Source organism: Aspergillus luchuensis, chromosome 1 (assembly GCF_016861625.1).
Source record: "Aspergillus luchuensis IFO 4308 DNA, chromosome 1, nearly complete sequence".
Classification (NCBI taxonomy): domain Eukaryota; kingdom Fungi; phylum Ascomycota; class Eurotiomycetes; order Eurotiales; family Aspergillaceae; genus Aspergillus; species Aspergillus luchuensis.
Window position 1 is genome coordinate 497,012 of NC_054849.1, and position 13,531 is coordinate 510,542.

Here is a 13,531-nt window from a genome sequence, read left to right on the forward strand (position 1 = left end):
GAATGCCAAGATCACTCGGGAGGTTCGGCTTACCTCTCGTTGGTGGGGCAAGGTGACCATCGAAGGAACCCACAGGTCCGCCTGGAGACATCACGCCAGATGCAGAATGATAGGAGTGTTAGAGTTACATCAGCCTTAAAAAGGATATCACTTGCGAGACTGCATTTGTGGACCCGTCATGGATGCCACTTGTGGAAGGACTTCCGACTTGTTGCGTCTTGTCGGCTCATGATATGAGCGCGATGAGGATGTGGATAAGCTTCCTGGGGGTTGGTTGACGCAGCAATTGAGATACGTTATGGCTCTATTTCCTGTAGGACACCTCCAGAGGCAGACTTGGGACTCCGAATGACGCGGAAACCGCGAAAATGCAACTTACCTTACGTACTGTGCCGAGCAGTCACAATCATCCGGGCAAAAGGGATCAGATAAGGCGCCTTGTCTCAGTTGATTCGCTAACATGGCCAGTGATTTGACGTTCATTACCCGCTAAGCATGCGAGTACCACGCTAGCGCGATATGAACCACGGGAGAAATGCAATCTCCTCACGATGCCCCTTTTTTCCATTTGCTCGCTGGGCAGAAGTGCTTACACCTTAGTCAATTGAGACATTGCACCTGGTAAATGGTGAACAGGTTATACAGACCCTCGAACAGATTCCTATGTTCATGTCATCACAATGGATCAATATCTTCCCAGGTTGCAACATTGGGTCGATTCGATCACGGCCAAGTCGCCAAGAAAGCTTTTGCGCGGGCACACGAAACCCGAAGGGTCCACCGGAACCACAGGCACCCATTCGCCTTATAGGGCTGGGGTGTTTTCGTCCAAACACGGCCCACTAAGGCTTAGGTTAGTCCGAGGGAGATTTGTGGGTGCCGACAATCCGTGGCAGAATAATCCCTCACCCGGTGACCTGGGTTGTTGGCAAGTTCTGTTGGATATATTTAAGACACGCCGGCCCGGGATCGATCTTATCTGATGCCACCTATCTGATCTGATAACTTTCCATGGTCCTGGTCTTATCCAACTGTTGATTCTGGTGCGGAAATGGCCACCGACACCAAAGATGGTCTCGACAAGGAGAGTGTCTACCCTGTCGAGGATACCGACCGTGGTGAGTTTGGAGTTTTTTTCACTTCACCTCCGGTCCCTGTTGTCGCTGCTAACACAACCACCAGCCGAGGTAGATTCCCAGACCGAAGTACTACGGGCGGCAGGCATCGGTATCCACGAAGATGACCCAACAGAACCTATTCTGACGCTGAGAATGTGGATTCTTGGTATAGGATTCTGTATTGTGGCCAGTGGACTGAACACACTTTACACCCTTCGGAAACCATCCATCACAATATCCTCTTCGGTGACTTTGCTGCTGGCGTACCCGCTAGGCAAGCTGTGGGAAAAGACCCTTCCGAGCTGGGATGTCAACCTCGGCGTGTGCCGATTCAACCTGAACCCGGGACCGTTCAACCAGAAGGTGAGTAGTGAATAGCCGTACGCCTGATTTATCGTCGAATCTGTCCTAATAGGTACTCTATATAGGAACACGTTTTAGTCTACATCATGTCGAACCTTAGTATCTACGTCCGACTAGGAGCAGACGTCTTGACAGAACAGCAGATGTTCTACGGATACAAAGCTGGCTGGGGCTTCCAGATCTTGATCACTTTAGGAACATTCCTGGTCGGTTTCTGCCTGGCTGGCTTCTTTCGGTCCGTGGTGGTGGCCCCTAAGGAACTCATCTGGCCGGGTGTGCTGAGCACGACTTCGCTCACGACAACCTTGCACAACCTGGCTCAAGGGGATCTACAAGGAGTGTAAGTATACTGCTATATCCGAAAAGAAGTCAAGAATCTAATGAGAAGTAGTAAGGATACATGGAAAATGTCTCGTTACGCATTCTTCAGTCTTGCCTTCTGCATCTCCTTCTGCTGGTACTGGTTCCCGGATTTCATCTTCCCAGCGCTGAGCTACTTCACTTTTCCGTGCTGGATCAACCCCAAGAGCACGGTCGTCAATCAGCTTTTCGGCATGGAAAGTGGTATGGGTTTGCTGCCTATCACGTTTGACTGTAAGTACCGGTCCATGACTGTGCCACAGCCAGGCTAATACCTCGCCAGGGAGCCAAATCTCCTACGTCGGATCACCACTGCTGATACCGTCGTGGGCAATTATCAATGTCTTCTCCTCCCTGGTGTTCTGGATCTGGATTGTCGCTGTCGCTTGCTACTACCGCAATGTATGGTATACAGGCTATCTTCCTTTCCAGAGCTCGTCCGGTATGCAACTTGCCGTCTGTCCGAGCATGTCCTCATACTAATCATCTCGTCCTCAGTCTATGATAACACCGGCGCCACCTACCAAGCATCTAAAGTGGTCAGCAAAGCGACCGGCTACAAACTGGATATCGAAAAATACAAGGCCTATTCTCCGGTACGCCGCCTCGCAACATTCCCACGATCCTTACTGACTCAAATACTTCAGGTCTACATGCCCGTAACCTACGCCTTGAACATGTTCGGTCTATCATTCGCAACCTTGAGTTCCCTCCTAGTTTGGGTGATCCTCGAGAACCGTCACGACATTGCCGCGGGCGCTCGGCGAGTCCCTCATGTCGTGCGCAACTATTTCTCCAAGGACAAGAAACACACCGACACCAACTCGGGACACCGTGATGTCCCATTTCTGTGGTACCTCGGTGCAGCCGTACTGGCACTATTCATCTGCATATTCAGCGTCGAATACTGGAACGTCGAACTGCGATGGTACGGCGTCTTGCTAGCTTGCGCAGTAGCTATGGTCTTTTACGGCCCGGTAAGTGTATTCCTACACCATCCACTACTAGTTCAAGGGGTTAATATCTCAACTACGCAGCTCGCAATCGTATACGCAACATCCAACCTAAAAATCAACATCGACATCTTCTGCCGCATCGTCGCCGGCTTCGTCTTCGAAGGAAAAGTCCTCGCCAACATCTGGTTCTTCGACATTGGCTACATCACCACCATCAAGGGTCTCTACTTTGCAGAGGACATGAAACTCTGCGATTACTGCAAGGTACCCTTTCCCCCCACCTACTACAACCCACCACTCAACCCTCCGATATCCCTAAATACTAACGTAATACATAGATCCCACCCCGCAAAGTCTTCCTCGTCCAATGCGTCGGCATGATCTTCGGAACCCTCAGCTCCGTCGCCGTCCTAAACTGGAGTCTGGGCAACATCAGCAACGTCTGCACCACCGACGCCGTCAACGGGTTCAGCTGTCCCTTCTCGAGGACAAAATTCAACACGAGTCTTATCTGGGGCGCCATCGGCCCACGCAACTACTTCACCAACGGCATCGGCTACAGCTCCTTACTCTACTTCTTCATCATTGGCGCCGTCCTGCCCATCCCCGTCTACTTCCTCAAACGCCGCTACCCGAATTCGCTCTGGCGGAGAGTTCATATCCCGCTGTTTCTGGGCGGGTTGAATTACCTCCCTCCGGCGACGGGGACGAGTTATGGGAGTTGGGCTGTTGTGGGATTGACGTTTGGGTGGTGGATTCGGAGGAGGGTGTGGCAGTGGTGGTATAAGTATAATTTTGTGTTGAGTTCGGCGTTGGATTCGTCGGTGTCGATTGCGGGTGTGGTGATTTTCTTTGCGATTTATTTTAGTGGGGCTAGTAAGGGGTTTAGTTGGTGGGGGACGGAGGTTTATAAGGTATGTTTGTTTTCGATTCCTTTTTTGGAGAGGGAGGTGGCTAATGAGGGCTGTGATAGGATACGTGCGATTATAAGGGGTGCTCGTATTTGGCTGTGCCGGAGGGGGGGAAGTTTGGGGTTTGAGGGGTGGAGGGGTTGTATATATGTAGTAGGTGAGAGGGTCGGGGTGGGGGGTTAGTGGTTGCGCGTAATATACAGGGCTGGTTGAGGTAGCTGTACATATTCAAGATGTCTTATTGATTAATAGTGAATTTGTAGTTCAGAGCTAGATGAAGGTTGAATTGCTCTTGCGGGATGGGAAGCATTCGGCAGAGCTGAGATTTCAACCGAACACTGTCTTAATGCTTCACCAACATTTTTGTATTTGATGTTGTCCATGCATGATGTGTAAAATAATTAATTTGGTTTCCTGTTTAGGTATCATATGCACTGGTCGCGTGCCTTTTAGGTGATACAAGATGATCGACGTCGCTGTGGACTTGGCGTGCAGGTGCAGGGTCAATGGGATTGGACGTGATGATGTGTTCGTCTGCTTTCCTTCGATATTGTAGTAACAAAGAGTGCTTGTTAAGACAATAGGTTGTCTAATGCACCGTTAGTATTAAGCTGATGGGAAAGGAGACCCTACCATGTTGCTGAGTGGTGAGGTAGTTTTCCTTTTGATTCCTATGTGCAGCATGGGACAGAGCATAAACCAAATATTCTGTAGGCGCCCGATTCTCACACGTGCTCAAGAGACAGATTGCATCCCTGTCAGCCCTGTCGCCTGTCGTGTATTAGCAAGATCTGGTAGCTTTCGGGAGGACGTCATGTCCACCATCTTTATCAGTCCAGTTCAGGAACCACGTGCAGCAGGGAGTGGAAGACCTTGGTTCACATGGATATAAGCATTTCGCGAAGTGTGTATGGAAACTGGGCATGCGTAGTACCAGCTTACTACATAGTATTGAGCATGCTTAGAATTGCCTGATCCAATGCGGAGAAGAGAGTTGGAAAAAGGAAGATTCTCATTGCTGACCACCCCCTCAACACGTGCCGGGATGCTGCTGGGTGACTTATCAGTGACCAGCCAATCAGAGTGCCAGGAGTCAGCAGGTCCCACTGGGATGGGAATATGGGTGCCTGAGGACAATGGAGTACTGACCAATCGCTGAAGCGGGAATGCGGCACATGCATGGCTAGCGATATCTTCAGTGGCGATGGAGTTGAAGCTGAAGCTCTCCACTCCCTGCCTGGTCCCCTGCTTTCTAGTACTCTCTTAGTCTCTCCGCTGCCCTCCGGTCGCAACTAACCGACCTGGATCGATGCATGGCCGCTCCCCGTCGGCTCTTCCGAAGCCAATTGTTGCCCGGCCTATCTACACGTGTGATCCCTTGCCTCGCTGCGTTTGCTATCGCGACCTGCAGATAAACATGTCGGTCGCGGGGGATATAAACCGGTCGGGCGGCCCCAGGGTTGTCTCCCCATCAGCCAAGAATTCTCGTCTGCTTGTCCAGCTGAAAGCACGCGACCATGAAGGGAACTGCTGCTTCTGCTTTGCTCGTCGCTCTCTCCGCGACGGCCGCCCAGGCCCGTCCGGTGGTCGATGAGCGTTTCCCCTACACTGGACCGGCCGTCCCGATCGGCGATTGGGTCGATCCCACCATCAATGGCAACGGCAAAGGCTTCCCTCGTCTGGTTGAACCTCCGGCCGTCAAGCCGGCCACCGCCAATCCCAGGAACAATGTCAATGTGATTTCCCTGTCCTACATCCCCAAGGGCATGCACATTCACTACCAGACCCCCTTCGGTCTGGGCCAGCTGCCTGCTGTCCGCTGGGGTAAGGACCCTCGCAACTTGAACAGTACTGCGCAGGGCTACTCCCACACGTATGTATATCACTACTAGTTGGTATGGCTGTGTGCTGACGGGTTTAGATACGACCGTACTCCTTCCTGCTCCCAGGTCAAGGCGGTCACCCAGTGCAGTCAATTCTTCCACGAGGTGAGCATTGACAGTCTGGAGCCCGACACCACCTACTACTACCAGATCCCTGCCGCCAATGGCACCACCCAGTCGGAGGTCCTCAGCTTCAAGACTAGCCGTCCTGCCGGTCACCCGGGTTCGTTCAGCGTCGCTGTACTGAATGATATGGGATACACCAATGCTCATGGCACACACAAGCAGCTGGTCAAGGCTGCCACTGAAGGAACTGCATTCGCCTGGCACGGAGGTGACCTCAGTTACGCCGATGACTGGTACTCGGGTATACTTGCTTGTGCCGACGACTGGCCGGTCTGCTACAACGGCACCAGTTCTACACTTCCCGGCGGTGGCCCTCTGCCAGAGGAGTACAAGAAGCCCTTGCCCGCGGGCGAAATCCCCGACCAAGGTGGCCCGCAAGGTGGTGATATGAGCGTGCTGTATGAGTCCAACTGGGATCTGTGGCAACAGTGGCTCAACAACGTCACTCTCAAGATTCCCTACATGGTCTTGCCGGGTAACCATGAAGCCTCGTGCGCCGAGTTTGACGGTCCTCACAATATCCTCACTGCTTACCTGAACGATGACATCGCCAACGGCACTGCTCCCACTGATAACCTGACCTACTACAGCTGCCCGCCTTCCCAGAGGTATATATTCCTTCTTCTAATCCTGAGATGTAGTGGCTAATTGTTGCAGAAACTTCACCGCTTACCAGCACCGCTTCCGCATGCCTGGTCCCGAGACCGGTGGCGTCGGTAACTTCTGGTACTCATTCGACTACGGTCTTGCTCACTTCGTCTCCATTGATGGCGAGACCGACTTCGCCAACAGCCCTGAGTGGAACTTTGCCGAGGATGTGACCGGCAACGAGACCTTGCCCAGTGAAAGCGAGACCTTCATCACCGACAGTGGTCCGTTCGGCAATGTCAACGGCAGTGTCCACGAGACCAAGTCCTATGAGCAGTGGCACTGGCTGCAGCAGGACCTGGCCAAGGTCGATCGCAGCAAGACCCCATGGGTGATTGTCATGAGCCACCGTCCTATGTACAGTTCTGCCTACTCCTCGTACCAGCTGCACGTGCGCGAGGCGTTCGAGGGTCTACTCCTCAAGTATGGCGTTGACGCCTACCTTTCTGGGTGAGTCTACTCGTGCAACAAGAGTCCGCATTACCCGCTAACGAAATCAGCCACATCCACTGGTACGAGCGTCTCTATCCTCTGGGAGCCAACGGTACCATCGATACCGCCGCCATCGTCAACAACGACACCTACTACGCCCACAACGGCAAGTCCATCACCCATATCATCAACGGCATGGCCGGCAACATTGAGAGCCACAGCGAATTCAGCGACGGCGAGGGTCTGACCAACATCACCGCCCTGCTGGACAAGGTCCACTACGGTTTCAGCAAGCTCACCATCTTCAACGAGACTGCTCTCAAGTGGGAGTTGATCCGTGGCGATGATGGCACTGTTGGTGACTCGTTGACCCTTCTTAAGCCGTCCCACGCTGCCGGCGGTAAGAAGTTTCACGCTTGAACTGTGATCTTCTTTGGAGCATGGCAACTACTGATGACAATACTGCATGATGTGTTCTGAGATCCGAATGTCTGGAATGTAATTATTATGAAAAGAGATGTGTGCATGTACATGACAAAAGTACTTAGTATATAATAAACGGCTTGGATTATTGCATCGTCGTCAAGTAGCTTTTGCTGTCTCCTATAGTTTCTCCTATCACCTCCTTCTCATGACTCAAAGTCACATGTTGGATTTGTCGAGCGATGCGATTGCCAGGTAGAAAGGAGCACTGCGCTGCATCAGGTGACACCATCACAATATCGTAAGTGGTTCTGCATACTTACATCTGTAGATAAGCCAATACTAGTATCATTTGTACCCTTCATGTATCCTTACTCGATATTACTAGCTTATGCATCCCAATCAACCCCAATAAGCCACTCCTTCCTACCAGTCCTCCGCAGGAGAGTATACTACTATACCTGGCCTCTACAGGACATCGGAATGACCCAGGCTATATTATCTCACTGCGAAATGATCCAAGCAGACTCCATCTCATGCCAGAGACGAGATGGCTCTCGCCGTGCAGAAGCAGGACATTCCCAGATCTAATGCTGCTGAGACGCAATGTTCCTTGAAGATCAAGATAATATCCAGTATGAATGCAGCACTATCTTCAACTATAAAAGGCAGAGGGGATACACATGGTATACAACCTTTCATTATCATCGGTGTGTCACACAACGGACTAGCCTTTCGATTACAGTCCTTCACCTTGATTCGCAATGGACGATAAACCTTCGGCCACTAGTTGGGATTCCAACGAAATGTCTCCCTCGTCTATCTTTTTCACGGAAGATCATCCATCCCATCAACCAATATCAGTTGCATCCGATGCGGACAATGACGCGGATAATGAAGCGGATAACGAAGCGTCGTCCCTTCTTCATTCACGTACGAGCGAGGATGACACAACCGAGGAACATCGACCACCAGGCCAATACACGATAACATCCTATGAGTATCTCGGGGAAGAGTATCACGGGCAAACACTTCCATTCATCATAGCATCGGACGCAAGTAACATTCTCAAGGAAGCCGATCCTCCAATCCCCTGTGTGCTGTGGGGTATCATAATAAGATCTATCTTCGAACATGAAATCAATGATAGTAGCGTACGTCTAGTACATATATCTCGTTATTCTGTATAGAACCTCGTGCTTATCAATTTGACAGATACCGATCTCAGTAGACCTGGTTGTTGAGGACGAACAGGTGGAAGACGCCATTGAAACCTTGCGCAAGGCTGGGTTCAAAGACGATGACAACTACCCAGGCTGTCCCTACAACGGAGGAGCCTGCTCTGTCAATGAGCTCAAGCCGGTTCACGTCTTCCACTTGTTCGATTCATTCTCTCATACCCGATTGGAGGAGAAAGCTGGTGTGAAGAAAGGTCCTCAACTGCATCACGATCTAAGACTCCACTGCAAATCCAATGTGTACTGGAAGCTTCCCAAGTTCACTGTGCAGACGGAGGCCAACGAGGCGGACGAAAGCTTTATGCTAACGTCAGACCGCAGGCTCCGCGAGGAGGGAGTTCACCGACCCAATGTTAAGGATTATCCGCCCACTAAGAATCCCCTGGTTCTGCCCACGCCTGCTCGGTTCGCTGAGGCCCTGGTTTACCTGAAGGTGCGAGACGAGCATTTCAAGACAAACGAAATATGGTGGGAGGAGTATTTGGAAGAACATTTCAAGACATACCTTTACGTAGCTCCGTATGGCGATCTATTTGACTTGGACGCAAAACAAAGAACCCTCAGCGAGACATGCCGACGATGGTGGGAATCATGCAGGACTGGGGAATATACTAGCATACCTTCCTCGAAACTGCTGGATGAATTGGAGAAAGAGATAAGACTCGAGATGGGAGTGTCCGGTGAACCAGAGCCCATTCCTCTCGACAGCCATTGGGGACAAGAAAATCCTCCGGAAAATAGAACCAGCATATCACCCCGTGCCCCGTATTCGACAGATGATGAGGCGGGACCCTTTCGAATGTCCGAGTCCGATAGGGCGGTGGATACAGACGAATAGCTCTAGATACATAGTTATGTGTTTCTAAATCACACATCTTGCTTTTATTGGATTTCTTCGACGAGAATACTGTATGTGAATCTCTTTACACTTGTAGTTGACAAACTCGGTAGTACGCACCGTACTTGAACTGGAAAGAACTTGTAATTATTTACGTAGACTGGCAACACAATGTCACAGCCCTTTCCCTGTGCTCGGCGTGTGATTCAATATTCATCAGGCAGGAACTATGAAGACCTGACATGCTACCACATCCTCTACAATATCCTTCTACCACATGTCCCTCTATTTTCCTGACGTCCCTACTACACCTCTCCTAATTGGCATCTTTTGTCACTATCTTTTCAGAACATCCATATCTCAATTCCTATACCGTCGTATATGTACCACCATGACAGGACAACAATCCATGTATCAGTTCCTGTTCGAGGGCCCACAAACCCCGATTGTCTCCTACAGATTCGCTTCATCCATCAGCTCTGTGCTCAAAGCCGAGGGTATTCCATGTCTACTATGGGGTGATCTAGCGATGAGGGCTATGGGATACCACAGCATAGCACAAGTACATACCCTCCTCAACCTTCCCCTCTATCTGCTAACTTCCTACAGAACCTCGATCTCATACTCGAAGACGAGCATTTGACACGAGCGGCCAACTTTTTCCGCAATTACGAATATGTCCATGAATACCCTTACTTCCTACGCTGCGCCTCAGCCACTGCCACGACCCGTGAATCAGGCCGCCCGACGCCTGTCCACCGCTTTCACGTCTACACCCACCCTGAGATTACCATGACGCCATCCCAAGCTTCACAACGCTCTGGTGCTCAGGGACCAGCAGCAGCAGAACAAGGAGAGATCCCCCACATAGACATATGCCTCTACTCCAAGCGGTGGTACTTTCCAGGCAATCCTCCAATTCCGACTGGAATCCCTCGACCGACAAATCTATCCTACATGTTGAGCAATGACGGCCGACTACCCCTGACGGGCTATCAGCATGGACAGCCGAACTTCGGCCGCTTTCCGCAGGACATTGCTCCAGTTATAATGGCAAAGCCGGCTCGATATATTGAAACGTTGTTGGTTCTCAGGATCAACTTCGGTGCTTGGTCGGAACAAACTAGATGGTGGAGACTGACGCTTGCTCGGATGACAACCACTGGGTTTGGCAATGGTCCGGATGATGACCCTCAGCCGGTTATGTTTGGGCCGTTGTATGATCCTGAGTGTTTTAGGGAAGAATTTCAGCGCTGGTGGAATCTTATGCGGGCCAGGGATATTGAGGCCGTTTTGGCAGAGGAGGAGAATATGGGGGTTTTGCTGAGGTCGCCCAGCACGCCTGTTGGAGGGCCGTGGGTTCCTCTTTAGTTGTTGGCTATATGCGTTAGTGTTGTGTTGTCTTTTATGGTCTTTGGTTTTTGGATGTTGACATTGGAGATGCAGTGATTATGGGACATGTTCGTGGGTGAAGTTTATTATTAATGTTTAATGCTTAGGTAGTTTGTAGGGTTAGAGACATATTAGTCGTCTAAACATATTTATCGTTCTGTTTAATCATGTTCAGGAAATTCAGCACTTGGACGCTGTCGTCTTTGACATGATAAGGCTGTCCACTTCCCAAATCGACCACCATTTTGTTCTTCCGGTCCCATTCGTAGAACCTAACATGCTTACCAATTGCTACTATACCATATATGCCATACTTGCGTCCCTTTGATGAGGAAGCAATGTCCCCGAGGTAGATATTCATTTGACGCACTCCTTCTGCCCATCCGCTGTCTTGCCCTTCCTTTGCGAAGCGTTTGCACTGCGTCACCAAAAACCGAGTTGGCCGTCTGCTCTTCGCCCTGTGGTGCTGAATCCACACGGACGACTCAATATCGGTGTATCCTGCTTTCCCCCCTTTTTTCCCTCCATGCTGAGGGCGATGAACGAAGTCCTCACTTGGAGGAAAGTGAATATTCAGGATTAAGTTCCATAATCCTGTGATGACTCCTTCTTGCTGGTAGCGGTTCATAACCCTCATCTCGTCCTGAAAGGCTTGATTCTCCGTATACTTCAATGAAAGACATGAGTTATGGCTTCCATATTGTACGGTGAGGGCAATCATACATTGGCCATGTCTGAAGATTTTGTCGAACCGGTATATTGTAAGCTAATCTTCTTCTTTTCTATGGAAACACAGTTGCTGGTCCCACGAATTTTAATCTGGAGCTTTCCCCCGAGGCATTTTACTCATTTTCCTCGCGAGACTGACAAGAAGCATAGATATCACATCTGGACATAGAAGGTGCAACCCCGTAGTTCCCATTTTCACATACAGTTGGTCTACTCCCCTTCCTTATGCTCTACCAACCTGCATACTTGATCGTTTTCGTTAAGCCATATTGATCCGCTATTTCCTCCAGCAGCGTGAAGAAACGCTTTCTGTCCACCCCAGCCTGGCTATGCTCAAGAGCCTCCAACTTCAAGCAAAGCCATCGCCAATCTAAATCTTCGTGTAAGATACTCTGTATCTCACTGAATAGATTGAGATTGAGCCGTAGCTTCCAATAACCTTTGTCAACTGTCCATTGAATTCCTTCCAGGACTGAGCAGACATCCTCATAAGAAAGATAATCCATGATCATATATTGTAACTCCATTGGAAGACGAATAAGCCATGAATCGGTAGAGCATGGTATACTGCTGGCTTTATATTTAGCCCTATTCCTGCATCGAGTGACAAATCGCCGAACTGATGTCATTCCCATGGGATCTGTTATATCTCATGTGTTATTTCATCAATCCTACCAATTAGATAGATGAGAGTGTATGAGAGTGTATGAAAAACTTACCTCTAGGCTCCATTATTAGGAATGACTCTACAGGGTCATCATAATAGATATATAAGCATTCCTTCAAACAGCGCATTCGCAGCGCGCGAGACACGATGCCTAAACTCTCCTTCGTAAGGTGATGCCATTTGTTAACTCGAATAAATTCCCTCCAACACCTAGCGTGAACCAAGTATCCAGCAAGACTCGACTGTTTCTCGATATTTTCCTTACATTGTACTAGCTTAGGTGCCGCTAGTCTCTGCCGCCAGATTCTCTTGTAGTTCCCGACACTTATAAGCCCATCATTTTCATTCCACGGAGCGTGGAACTTGCGCCATGGATAGAAATTCTGAGAAATTCCAGAGAGTTTATAGCTTCGCGATTTAGGGTCATACATAACTGGAAGAAAGAAAAAAAAAATTAGCATGAGCTCTTTCTTTTTCTACCACCAGAGAGATATTAGAACATACTCAGCCGAAAGAGGGTTCGCCAGCCAGGATATGTAAGGGCATGAAGGTCTTCTAACTCGTGAGCCGTGTATGTGATTTCAGAGGCATTCGGCCTAGAGTAAGTATCCCGGCCAAGGGAGTGGTCTCCTGGGACAGTGGTAAACCCACTGCAACAGATATAGCAGAATGGTACCCACTTATATGATGGATTTGGGTACGGATCGATATCAATATCTGGCCAGTGTGCATTAGGGTCCTCCATTCTGTTCTGTTCGGTAAATTGTATTGATGTGCGACTCTCTCGGCTTTTATTTTCGTTCGTTGGGTTTTAAATACTTCACCTTCCTTGGCAGACACTGACTTCCGAATTTTTCTATCATTATGACCTCAACTATATCGTTTGCACACCGGAACTGTTCGAAGGATGCATTGTCTTTTATCATACCTTTCCCGCGTAACGAGGTTTAGATTCAGCCTTTACTTTGAATCAAAGAATAGTATATTACAACACAACCATCGTCATTTGTGTGCCCTTCATTTGGCAATTCGTCTGTCAGGTGATTACAAGAAAATACACATGCAAAAGCTTCGAGCTCTGTGCCATTACTTTGGGATTCATAGCACCTCGTGACAACCTTTTCAAGTATTCAATCAATTGGGCTGGAAACCACCTAATGACACGCTACGCTACCGTAGCTACCAGATTCACAACCCCATAACATCGCGAGCAAACGCACTTTCTCCTAACCAAGCAACCAGCAGCAATCATGAGACTAGACCACATCAGTCGAATATATACAGCCCAAGACCAAGATAGCAAGAATCATAGCTATCCGGGAGGTTGATAATGCTTAGATCTTCTTCCATTGATAACCATCATTAACCTTGAGCTAATAGTTCCCGTTCACACCAGAACCATCATAGTGGGTGGTATCTATTCTATATGAGGGACAGCTGCCGCCCT

At 49.5% G+C, this 13,531-nt stretch overlaps 5 protein-coding genes across 5 annotated transcripts; 4 read left to right on the forward strand and 1 right to left on the reverse strand.

Annotated features, from left to right (window-relative positions):
• Nucleotides 1–1,051: 1,051 nt before the first annotated feature.
• Nucleotides 1,052–3,836, forward strand: AKAW2_10178S (uncharacterized protein; the record flags this gene model as incomplete). Its single annotated transcript, XM_041684301.1, has 10 exons — nt 1,052–1,118; nt 1,183–1,481; nt 1,547–1,821; nt 1,873–2,075; nt 2,125–2,283; nt 2,340–2,437; nt 2,489–2,818; nt 2,879–3,061; nt 3,136–3,711; nt 3,771–3,836. 10 exons carry the CDS (start codon nt 1,052–1,054, stop codon nt 3,834–3,836), a joined length of 2,256 nt encoding a protein of 751 aa, XP_041536898.1.
• Nucleotides 3,837–5,225: 1,389 nt separating this feature from the next.
• On the forward strand, nt 5,226–7,217 carry AKAW2_10179S (purple acid phosphatase family protein; the record flags this gene model as incomplete). Its single annotated transcript, XM_041684312.1, has 4 exons — nt 5,226–5,581; nt 5,630–6,325; nt 6,375–6,815; nt 6,866–7,217. 4 exons carry the CDS (start codon nt 5,226–5,228, stop codon nt 7,215–7,217), a joined length of 1,845 nt encoding a protein of 614 aa, XP_041536899.1.
• Nucleotides 7,218–7,984: 767 nt separating this feature from the next.
• Nucleotides 7,985–9,296, forward strand: AKAW2_10180S (uncharacterized protein; the record flags this gene model as incomplete). Its single annotated transcript, XM_041684324.1, has 2 exons — nt 7,985–8,374; nt 8,436–9,296. 2 exons carry the CDS (start codon nt 7,985–7,987, stop codon nt 9,294–9,296), a joined length of 1,251 nt encoding a protein of 416 aa, XP_041536900.1.
• Nucleotides 9,297–9,687: 391 nt separating this feature from the next.
• AKAW2_10181S (uncharacterized protein) lies at nt 9,688–10,667 on the forward strand (the record flags this gene model as incomplete). The annotated part of the gene is made up of 2 exons (XM_041684335.1): nt 9,688–9,858; nt 9,906–10,667. The coding sequence occupies 2 exons, from the start codon at nt 9,688–9,690 to the stop codon at nt 10,665–10,667; spliced, it is 933 nt and encodes a 310-aa protein (XP_041536901.1).
• A 160-nt stretch (nt 10,668–10,827) lies between these two features.
• On the reverse strand, nt 10,828–11,420 carry AKAW2_10182A (uncharacterized protein; the record flags this gene model as incomplete). Its single annotated transcript, XM_041684346.1, has 2 exons — nt 10,828–11,355; nt 11,412–11,420. The coding sequence occupies 2 exons, from the start codon at nt 11,418–11,420 to the stop codon at nt 10,828–10,830; spliced, it is 537 nt and encodes a 178-aa protein (XP_041536902.1).
• Between the last annotated feature and the right edge of the window lie 2,111 nt (nt 11,421–13,531).